Here is an 11,478-nt window from a genome sequence, read left to right on the forward strand (position 1 = left end):
CATGTAAATACTGATGAAAGTCACACTTATATAGGCAATGACCACTATTAAACTCAATTCTTAATGAATCCATGCAACTTTCATGCTGTGGAAACAATCCATAGTCTAAGAAGCATTTGGTAACAAAGCAGGTCCTGTGCATATCCAGTGCTTTGCAACCCTAATAGCTCCAAGACAATGGACTCACTTCCACTATATGTCCAACCTTATTGAAAAGGACTGTAATTAACACTTCTTCTTCAAAATAAGAAAATAAAAATTAAAAAATAAGAAAATAAGATCAGGAAACACTTCAGTTTTGTCCTTAAAGCTCGTTATCACTGCTATTTCAAGCTTGGAGGATGATGTTTTGTCCAACAGGACACTTCCCCTCCCCAGTAGCCTCTCACTTAGCCTGAGGTTTCCCTCATGGCTCATCCACGCTCAGCTCTCAGTGACTGGGAAGAGACAAGAGGAACATTATGCGCTCTGTAGGCTCCAGAGCTAGCCCCATGGCCAACCTGAACAACTTACTTTGATTTTAGGTAGCCAGATAGGTGGGTTCAACACCACCCTTAAGCTTCTCAAACTTCAGCTCTCCCAATTCAAAAGTTGGTTTATTTTCATCTCTCTCTAAGCTTTTCTGAATTAAAATAATGTGATTTTTAATACTCTGTCCTGGTATTTGCTCAGTATCTAGTACAACAGAGCCCTCAGATGCTGCCTGCACTACCATGATAATTCAAGTGAAACAGAGCATTATAGAGTGACTAGCTTCTTTTTTCCACATTACAACTAAGCAGTGTTTTACCATGATCGTAAAGACAGACACACAGTAAGGGTACAAAAACAAAAAGAAAAACCAGACGTAGAAAAAGAGGCTCAATAAATTCTTCACCGACTACAAAAGCTCAAAGAATTGACTTCTAACATAAGCATGTTATTGTCAACAGCAGCATCTCTATTAGGCTTGTTCCCTTTCCTAAACATTCCTATTACTGTCATTTCTCAAGTTTGTCATATTCACTGCCTTGACAGCACAGACACTACGCTGTGAAATCTGTCAGAGAGGCCAGCTGATTTCCTTCGTCTTTTGACACTTGCAGGTCTTTAATATCAGGCTGTCAGAAAGCCAAAAGAGAAAGGCGGGTGCTTCCTCCTCCAGTGTTGCTCCCATGACTGCAAGCACACGCACTTGAATCATTAGCCTTATACTGCTACGAAGTCCTGGCTTTTGTGCCCTTGGAGTCCCGTGCTAGAAAATGCTGTTGGCAGAATCCTAGGGCAGAGTTATATCAGTCAGACGAATTCTTTACATTCCACAAAGCTGATCTAGTTTTCTTCCCGAAACTTTCTTTTTGTGACTCTTTTTGAGAGGGGAGCTGCAGTAGTTGCAAGCCTCATTCAGTGACAGGTGTAGGTGAAACTCAGCTGCTTAAAATAGGCCTCTCCGCATCTGGACTGTTTGTCCATAGGTCCCCTGCTACAGCAGATGAGCGCGATGGGCAGTACTGTTTTCTGTAGTGTGCAATTTCTTTGATCCAATATCAAGATGAAACCAAGAGAGTAGAACAGGAGCTAAAACCAGGCAATGGCCTGAGGCACTGACAGCATTCACTGCACAGGTGGAAATTCTGCATTCCCCCTTCCTTGCTCTGGTCCCCCAGTGCAGCTGAATGAACTAGTGTCCAGATCCATAACTATGCTGGGTTAGGCCTTTTTGAATGCATCCCACTTTACATACAAAAGAAATTAAAAAGCTGATAAAAGAGATTAGGGGCCCACAGGTAACATACAATCAACAGGTCTGCAAGAAGCAGGATCGTGCTATGCAAAGCATGTACCTTCAGGTGGTCTGAGTCAGTAAGCTGGTAGAAACCACTGCTGGATACTTGTCTAGCTTCTCTGGGTCAGTATTGGTGCCCTGAGAGTTCCTATTCACGGAGAAGAATGAAAAACAATCTAAGCCTTTAGCACTTGGATTGCCAAGGAACATTTGCTGCAGGAACCTAGTAACTTTCATAGGCATAAATCCCCCAGCAAATGCAGCAGTGAGACATGGCACCAAAGCAGAGCACAAGCTTGGAGATAGCTCCTGCAAGAGCCTTGTTCCTTGCAGTTCATTTCTCCATGCACTGCTCCCTGACTGCGATGGAAAGCGATAGCCCTGCTTTGTGCAGCTTATCTCCTCAGGCTGGCTGGGGCAGGACTCTTACAGCCTGCCCAGCAGAGCCTCGAGGCATTATTTAAAAAATCATAAATAATAACAAAGGCGTTTACTGCTGTGAGTCAACAGATCTCCTGGCTACGTGTGAGCACAAGGCATCAACTGAGCCATCAGAGATAACACAGTGTCACTACCCTGGGCTGCTCCACTCCCTCCTGCTGCCAAAGTACTCACCTCTTGTCCAGTGACGGCTAAATACTGGAAGGAAACACAGCCTGGCTGCTGCTGCTTGAAGTAATGAATGTTGCTGTCGAGTGTAACAAACATTGTATGTCATGGAGGCATTTATGACACTAATACTGAAGCACTGGATAGCATCCAGTAACAATCTATGGTGAGGCAATGGGACATGCTGTGGAGCACTGAAAAGGGATCTGAAGCTACTACAGTTCCTACAGTATCAGGTATATGCAAAATATCCTGTAATACCACAGTCATGTACTAGTAAAAAACCAAAAATGCACATTGTATGATACACTTCAGATTTTGCAGATTTATAGTGCTTCAGATGCAGCTCCCTGCCAAGGTTTTAAGCAGGGTTCACACTTTTGACAGTTTTACGGCATGTCTTATCCATTAAATGCTCGAAATAAAGGAATTGTGTTTCATTTGTTGTCATGGATCGGCACATTACTGCTTTTATTCAAAGCCCAAATATTTTTAATTCTTTATGGAATATTCACCCATTGCCTGAGAAGAAGCCAGTACTGGTCTGAATGAGTTTGGTTCAGCCCCTGCAATCCAAATGCTCAAGTCTCAGTCCCTGACAAGTAACAGTTCCAAAAAGAAACTCATAGAATGCAAGAACAGACTGAGCTGGGAGGGATGCACCCCAGGGTAGGGTTAGCCCTTTCGGCTCCAGGGCAAACAGCTGACTCTGAAACATGTGCCATCACCAGAGCCCCCAGATCCTCATCCTGGGGATGCTCTCTAGCCACCAGTCCCATGTGCACAATTCAGCACATGCTCTTGGTAAACTTCACGAGGCTGCTGACTGCACAGCCCTTCCATTGGCCAGGACTAAATCAAAGAATCACATAATGGTTTTAGTTGGAAGGCACCTATAAGACCATCCAGTTCCAACCCCGCTACAGGAGGCTGGGACAGCTCCCACTAAACCAAGTTGCTCAAAGACCTCTGGAAGGCCACTCTGCCACTGAGGGGCTCAACAGTTCCTCCAGGTTGGTGTTGTCCTCAAACATCACATGCACTCTAGCCCTGCATTCAGACACTGCCTCTAGATCACATCTTGCCTTTACCGAGGAGGCGCATGATCCTGTACAGAGGGGTGTGATTTTAAAGGGTTCGAGAACATCCCTGATTTGGTTGGCTCACTTTCTCTAAAATACCAAACAAAAGCAAAGGAACCAAAGAGGGGTTGCACACCTCCTGTTTCCGACATCAGCTCAGTGTATTTAGTGTCTTTCTCCATGCTGGACCTACAGAGCAGCCTCTACACCGCTGCTGACATTGCAGAGCATTGTCTGGGCACACATCTATTCCCTTGCACAAGCTCTGCTATGGAAATCACAGAGCATCTGTGTCCATATAGGTGGACACAAACCGGGAAGAGATCGCTATTTTATTTGGGTACCAGTGCCTGAGAAAGTGATTTCCAGCCCATCTGCAGAAGCAGAGGGACACCAAGGAGGCCAGCAGGGAGCTACTCAGCGGGGCACACAGGGAAGGGGAAGCAAGGCCTTGGTGAGGGCTTGTCTCCTCCTAACACAGTTCATTCACCCCTCGACTCAAGCTTACACAGCTGTGGCTCTGGGCAGGACCAGCAACAAGTACTGCTCAGTGACTTCGGCTCAGGCAGCTCCAGTCAGCCCAGCCTTGGGCAACACACACTGACATCACAGTGCCCACACAAGGGCATCATGGTGATGCCTGAGCATCTCCCACTGGAATCCCCAGTCAGTGCCAGTGGATTACCTGTGCCAGCAGGCAGGGCGAACATTGGCTCGCTGCACGAATGGCTGCACGTGCAACTTTTGGTCAATGTGAGACCGGACACATTGAAGTGGAGCTGTCTACAGCAGAAACAGCTTCTGCTTCTGATCTGGAGGAGCTGGCCGAGGCCTCATGCTCCGCTTCCACTGACCCAGCAGGACACGACCAAGCACCAGCTGTCCATGCTGCTGGAACACCAATTGTGGAAGTAATGGACACAGAAATGGTTCTGGATGAAGAGGAAACGAAAGGTTTACCTGTGAATTCCTCTGAGGAAAGCACTGGCCTAGCCAGTGTCTTCTCACCCCTCAGCTTCCCACAGAAACTCTGGGTACTAGCCGAAAGTGACCAAGTGAAGAGCATTTGGTGGGGTCATGGAGGAAACTGCCTCGTGATTGAGGAAGAAGTGTTTATGGTGGAAGTTCTGGCCGAGGAAGCGCCTGTGAGAGCATTTGGGTGTACAAGCATGAAAAGCTTTGTTCGCCAGCTCAACTACTATGGCTTCACCAAAGTGCCCCGGGACCTGGAAAGATCTCCATCCCTTCCTGAGTTTCTGGCTGAGGAAGAACCGACTGCTACCCATGGGAAGGTAAGTATATCAACTGTTCCCCACACAAACCAGCTCTCACAATAAACACACAATATCTGGTTTCAGTCAGCCTGAGCTGTAGGATTCAAGTGACCGACTGGTATGGTTATACCCAGCAGGTGGCTCAGCACCACACAGTCATTCACTCACTTGCTCCCTTCCCACAGGGATGGGGGAGAGAATCAGGGAAAAAAAAAAGGAGAACTCCCGGGTTAAGATAAAACTATTTACCAACAAAGAATAAAAGTTAAGCCAGCATATAGGTATATGAAAGTATACCAAAAACGATGTACAAGCAATTGCTCACCATCCCTCAACTCAAGTGCATCTAGCTCCTGGGCAGCATAAGAGAGCCAGATGAACTCCCATCCCCACCCTCAAGATGCTTTCTGTATGATGTCATATGGCATGGGATATCCCTTTGGCCAGTGTAAATCACCTGTCCTTATCCTGTTCCCTCTCAGCTCCTTGGGTCATTCACTGAGAATGGCCTTGGCTCTGTACAGCACTGCTTAGCAGCAACTGTAGACACTGGTGTGTAACCAACGCTGTTTTACTCCAAGAAGCAAACCATAGCATCATACCAGATACTCTGAAGAATACAATTCCATCTCAGCTGAAATTAAGACACCGATAAGCCTTGTTCATACCCACATTTGCTCTTAGCCATTAGAAGCCCTAGTTTCCATATCTTGCTGTCCTTCAGCCCCACAGTGACAGCACCTAACTTTTTTCCTTTACCTTTTGCAGTTACTCTTCTACTCTTGCCCATTCTTCAGGAGAGATTACCCACAGCTGCTGGAGCACTGCAAGAGAAGAGCAGCCCAGAAGAGAAGAGCCGCCCAGAAGAGAAGAGCCATGGCTACCCCTGGCCCTGCCCTGCAGGAGGCTCGGAATGAGAGCCCCCAGAGGAGCAGCTCAGGTGCCCAGCCCAAGCAAGGAGTGGCTGCTGCACCAGAGAGGAGCCTGCAGGCAGCAGAGCTGCAAGGCACACAGGCAGTGCCACCCATGGGGCCCCCGCCAGCCAAGCTCCCCAAGACAGACACTCCTGCGGCCCCAGCAGGCACTGCTCACAGCTTGCCAGGCCCTGCTGCAGCACCAGTGCCACAACAGTGCCAAGCTCTACCCCGCTCCATGCTGCCACCGAGCAGCAGCCAGCTGCTGGCAGCCACTTGTGCTCCTTCACCTCATGGCACTCTGCCCTTTGTGCTCCCCACTTTGACACCTGGCCCCCCTCAGGAGGAGCCCCCCCAGCCCCCAGAAACACCACAGCAGCAGGCTCCCTGGGCTGCCCTGCCTTTCCTTAGCTTCCGCTTCGCAATGGCCATGAGGGCAGCAGCCATGATGATGCCATCAGACTGGCAGCCCCGCACACCACCGCACTGCCCAACGTGCACCTGCAGCCAGCCCCATGCAGACACAGGCCATGGGACTGCTCCGTAGTGTGACCCACTGCAGGCAGTGCCGCAGCAGTGCCCACTTACACCTTCCTACCTTGTAGCTCATAGGTGCATAGTTCCAGAAATAGCACGTTTCATTAAGTAACCTCAGTTCTCCCGCCCCTTTGTTTATGTATTCATCTGTTTATTCATTTAATTCTTCCAGAAGTAAAACGTTTCAATAAGCAGCTTTTGGAGTTGTCTTGTCCTTTTAGTCTAGGTTCAAGCATTTTAACAGCTTTCAAGTCTGGTTCTACATTCTGAGATGTTCAGGATTGAGGTTTTAATTGCAGCAACCGCAAAGAAAGAAACAGCCACCACTTCCACATACAAACTCCAACTCCCATATATACATATATATCCAAAGATTTATTCAGATTCATCTCTGCTTTTCCTTGTGCAGTTCTAATAGGCTTGTTAGTGAAGTATTTTTTTTCCCCCACAAGAGCTTTAGCAACCTAACTAAAGTAGTTACACCAGCATGCATAAATGGAATTTCAACAAGAGCTTTTAAACAGAACCTTTTCCCAAAATTGTTTTTCTGTAATTGAAAAATGACTTTCAAATGGAACCACTTAGCATAGCTCTGAACTGTATCCAGAACGGTCATAAACTGCTGCTCATAGGCTAAGGGCCAAGATTTTAACTTCAGATACAAATGCATTAGCAGATGCCAGTTTTGCTAGCAGTGAAATCTGGCCTAATATGCTCAATTTTAAAGTTTGTTTCTTTATTCTCATTTCTGCTTGCAAAATCAAGGGAAGAATTTAAAGCAGAGCTCAGATGAATATTCCTTGAGAAAACTCACCATGAAAACTCTATCCAAGCAGGCTCTGCTTCAAGCTGAGGAGTGAGCCTTTGCCAGACTCCTTTACTCTTCATAGCCTACAAACAGAACAAGAGCCCGAGCTTCAGCTCCACCTCCTTCCAGCCACACTTCCTCCATGACATCGCCCATGAATAGCCTTGCCTAGCTCTCAGCACCTCATTCACCTAGAAAGTTTTATGCTGAGAAGTTTGTTTTTGCACTGTAATAATTCATGGGTGAATTACTGATGAAATCTAAGGTCCTAAAGACATCAAGTTATTGTAGTAAGTAGTATGAGAAAATCATTTAACTCTCACAATCTATGGATTAACACTGAATTCATGGGATTCTTTTGTTATTATAAATACAGTTTACATTCATCTCCTGATCTACTCTATTAAAAAGCAATTAGGGCAAAAGTGCATTAACTAAGAACCAGCTGCACAACACGGAGACAGAACCAATCCAGGACTTTACTGCTATACATTCACACGGAGGTGACTGAATAACTGGGGAGGACATCAGTTAATCCACTTAATCATTTAATGCAATAGGGTTTAATTTCCTAATGAAATTCTCAGAGTTGTTGCGCACTAACCACAGCACTCCCTATTTTGCAGATGTTCTTCCCCTCATTTATAGGCATTGTGCTAGGGACCTGGTTATGCACAGCAGCACTCAGAAAGGCTTTCCAGTTGCTTTTTAGTTTCATTTAGAGGCAGAACTGTGGGAAGTAGAAAGAGCAGCTGTGATCAAGCCGTACTGCGCACAACACCACCAAAGTTTCTGCAGCTTTCTCCCAGCCTGGATGCTGACACTTTTCAGGAAATCTGGAATTATTATTTCAAAGCCTTAATCAGAAGCTTTTTAACTCAAAATTAAATCAGGAAAAAAAGAAAAGAAAGGAACCCACGGATTGTTCTGAATGCTAAAGAGAGATTCTGCTCAAAAATTAAAACTGCATTTTTCCGTAGCACCTGAAAACTCACGATGCAAATACTTAAGTCAGTGCAAAGTGTTTAGAATTGGATCTGAACGAACAAAAGAAATCAATGGTAAACTCATGATTAGGACCTGAATCTCTTTCTGAGAACATTAAATCAAGCCAGTAAACCTCCTTTTGAAATTCTCTGTATGCTACATGGATCAGCTCTCATCACGCAGACTGCCTCAGTGGGATTCATGGGGTAAGACTTTAATTCCTCTGAAAGGCACAGGCATATTACAAATGGTTAGCATCATCCATTGCCTGTACATGCCATTTGTAGACCCATTTGTCTTCTGCACAACTGTATTTCAATCTTATTTTCATTAGTTACTTGTACTCTATTTGGATTAATTATGAAATGAAAAAGAGTACCGTTACACACAGCAGAGATGAAAAGCTGGCAAATGGAGGAGCATAATCCACTCCCTGCCTCTCAGAACGAGCTATAAATCCACACCAGCTGCAACTCACCAACTCTTTCTCAGTCTACCTCCTCCAGCTTTGCCAATCTGAAAACAGAATGTGGTCCCCCTGGCTTACTGGTATTCTTCCTTCCCCAAAATCAGGCACCTGAAAAAGTGTTCCATGTCACTTCTTCAAAGTCCAGACAGAAAACCTGCAGTCATTATTTTAAAGCTTGGCCTAGGTTTTAAATACAAGAACAATCCAAAGAACTGAAGTCTGAAAAGAGATTTCTTGATGCATACTAACGATCGCCTCTTACACCACAGCTCACTGTGACTTTATAGTAAAGGGAAGTGTAGAAGCCTGACACAATTTCAGATTAACCTGGTTTTATCAGTGTAACAATCAGAAAGATCAACACAATGGAAAGGTGTTACAAGAAGAGGTGTAATGACAGAGGGACTGGCACAATAGAAAGGTGTTGTAAAGGAAGGGAAGAAGATTGCTCACCCATCTCCAAGGATCTAGGTTCACAGGGGAAACTCCACCCCTTCCAGTCACACTGGTGAACTGCCTTCACCTGTGCTTTCAGGGCTGACCGGATCCTTTCCCCAGATGCTCAATCAGTGGTTTAGGGTGTGACTCAGCAGTTCCCATACTATCTGGACTGGTAAATTATTTTTAAGTGTGTAACATCAATTAAGAGGCATAAACTGCTCCAATTGCTTCCAGAGAAGAGGAAAGTTCTGTCTGGAGGCATAAGGATTTGGTTGAGGGAACAAAGATGAACTACAGAGCTGTGTTATAGGGAAAGAAAGAAGGATCCTAGATGACAGTCAGCCAAGATCTGCCCTGGGGGACAGTGCCGTGGGGTGGTGCTCCTCCAGCGATGATGGCTGGTTCCCACTGATTTCCAGAGTGCAATGTAAATGGAATTTCCTGATTGATACCAGCCGTTAGAAAAGTAGCTCAGCAGCAGCAGGAAGGAGTTAGGAAAAACGGCTTGCCAAGTAAGTGCTGTGATATCCCAAGATGAAGCATGAAGCTGTCTGCCCATATGTTCTTGCCACCGCTTCAAAATTCAGCGTTTACATTTCCCTCCCATCTATTCTGCAATTTCACAACAAAGCAAAACAAAGACAATGTTGTGAATGCACCTGATTTGCTGAAAGAACGGAGACTAATTTTTACTCGTCTCATTTGTATGTGAACAAACTCTACCAGCTGCATTTATATTGCCTAGTTTGCACAGGCTGGGGCCAACTGGAACAGTTTTAAGTAAGAGTTATTCGTTTAGCAGGAGCAGGTAATTCAGCGACTATCTGAATTGTTTAGGCAAATTCCCTGTACTATCAGAGCTTTTGCTTCTCATACGCTTATGCAGTTTATCTATAATTCTCTAAAATGCATGTCTAGCGTCATTTATTGCATTCTCACAGTTGGAAATCTACAGCTGGGTTTTAAATCATGGCATCAGAGGCAAAATACCAGCAACATCGAGTCCCAGGAGTCATCTCTGTCTGTTCCCACTACTGCCAAGCTCCTGATTTCTGATCTTAAGGGCCTGATGGAGAATAAATACATGTTTTGTGTTTGATTTATCTCTATGTTATTAAATCCTGGTTGTGCTTCTCCCAGATAGGTGTAACGATGTGAACTTATTTCATGCCACAGTGGATCGTGTCATCAGAAGTCATTATTCCCATTGGAAATGCCGCAGTTGCTTGCAGGCTTGGGAGCATACAATATTCCTGTCTCAAGATTTTGTGATGGGAATGAAATTCACAGTATGTAGGTAATTACATCTGGTCCTACGCTGTGAAGATACAGGCACTCAGAGCCAAGCATGTCAATACTCTGTGTTTATATTTTTGCAAGATAGGAGAAATTCAATTTTATTCAGCTATCTCCCAGTGACTTTCTGCAACTATGTATCAGCAGAATTTTTTTTCACTTTTTTATTTTAAAGATAAATTGCTTTGTGCGCTATCAACGATACTTTGAATTTAAGAATAGAGCCTATTAGTCTGTCACTCTTCCAGAGACACAGACCTTGAAGAGTCTGAAGAAGTAGTCTTTATGTGACAGCATAATAAGGATGTCAGGCCCCCTCCCACCTCCCCAAATCTTCTTGAACGACATTTTGCCAGCAAGGAAAATTAATACACTTCAGAAGTCATAAAGTACACGAAAACGTACATCAGCCATCAGCATGATTTTCTAAAATGAAGCAGTGTGGAAACCACATTCTTAATCAACTTTCCTAAAATGTCTCTTTGTCTTTCTCTAAAAAAAGAAGAAAAAAAAAAAGGAGAAAAAAAGCCTCTTAATGCTTTTACTGTGTAGCATTAGATTTGCTAGTGAAGTGTGGAATATTTTTCTTCTTATGTTATTAAATTTCAAAGACATACTCCTTAGGGCTTGTCTTAAGTCTGTCATCTGCGCTGCTCGTAAAGACTCTTACCACTTGGACAGCTCCATCCCTCCCTGCGGATCCCACCAGCAAATCAATCACAACGGCCCGGCCTCTGCTCCAGGCAGGCTTTCGCAGCATGCCAGAAAATGTTTGTATTTCATCACCGCTTAGCTGGCTTTTGTCATCGCTTGAGAGTTGTCTGTATCGCTTAGTGAGGAAGGGACACGCACAAAAGGGTTATCTCCTTAGTGTCAGAGGAAGCGCGGTTCTATTATTGGAATGCAGCAAAGACAGCAGCTGGTATCTTGGAAAGGATGGGAAAAAGTTACCAAATTTAACTAGGGCAAAATTATAAGGAAAGAGAAAAGAACGGAGATGGATACAAATGAGAGGAAAATGATAAACAATTAAGGAACATGAATCAAGAAAACGTTATGTCAACAGGAAAAATAAACGTGCTATAAAAATAAATTGAGGCAAAAGGAAACAGAATGAAACAAAGCCAGTAGTTTCAACTAAAAATAAGAAGCAAGAATCATTATAGATGTTCTTCTCCCTGTGTCAACGGTTTACGGGCGTTTGGCCCGGTTCCGTGACGAAGGGGACGGGGGATCCACGGGTCCACGCCCCGTGAAAAGGGAAAAGGGAAAAAGGGTAAGGAGATGGCCCTGAGA

The 11,478-nt window shown here is 44.8% G+C and overlaps 2 protein-coding genes across 6 annotated transcripts in view; one reads left to right on the forward strand and one right to left on the reverse strand.

Annotated features, from left to right (window-relative positions):
- The window catches only part of SPAG16 (sperm associated antigen 16), a 387,166-nt gene that overhangs the window by 8,845 nt on the left and 366,843 nt on the right, over positions 1 to 11,478 (reverse strand). For 2 of the 5 annotated variants that reach the window (XR_002439114.1, XR_002439113.1), the window contains exon 18: positions 1,824 to 1,913. The exons of the other annotated variants lie outside the window; for them this stretch is intronic. The gene's annotated coding sequence lies outside the window, so the exon portion shown is untranslated. The remainder of the gene's footprint in view (positions 1 to 1,823; positions 1,914 to 11,478) is intronic. 5 annotated transcript variants of the gene reach the window in all.
- LOC110399335 (heat shock transcription factor, X-linked-like) lies at positions 3,969 to 6,445 on the forward strand. The gene is made up of 2 exons (XM_021397859.1): positions 3,969 to 4,748; positions 5,499 to 6,445. The coding sequence occupies exons 1-2, from the start codon at positions 4,182 to 4,184 to the stop codon at positions 6,189 to 6,191; spliced, it is 1,260 nt and encodes a 419-aa protein (XP_021253534.1). The 5' UTR covers positions 3,969 to 4,181; the 3' UTR covers positions 6,192 to 6,445.

The sequence above is a fragment of the Numida meleagris genome, chromosome 5 (genome assembly GCF_002078875.1).
Source record: "Numida meleagris isolate 19003 breed g44 Domestic line chromosome 5, NumMel1.0, whole genome shotgun sequence".
In the NCBI taxonomy this organism is placed as follows: Eukaryota; Metazoa; Chordata; class Aves; order Galliformes; family Numididae; genus Numida; species Numida meleagris.

Bases quoted from the DNA above. Each gene is read 5' to 3' on its own strand.
- LOC110399335 (XM_021397859.1), top strand. From the start codon at position 4,182: ATGGCTGCACGTGCAACTTTTGGTCAATGTGAGACCGGACACATTGAA. The intron at 4,749-5,498 runs GTAAGTATATCA...TACCTTTTGCAG, and splicing joins CGACTGCTACCCATGGGAAG to TTACTCTTCTACTCTTGCCC.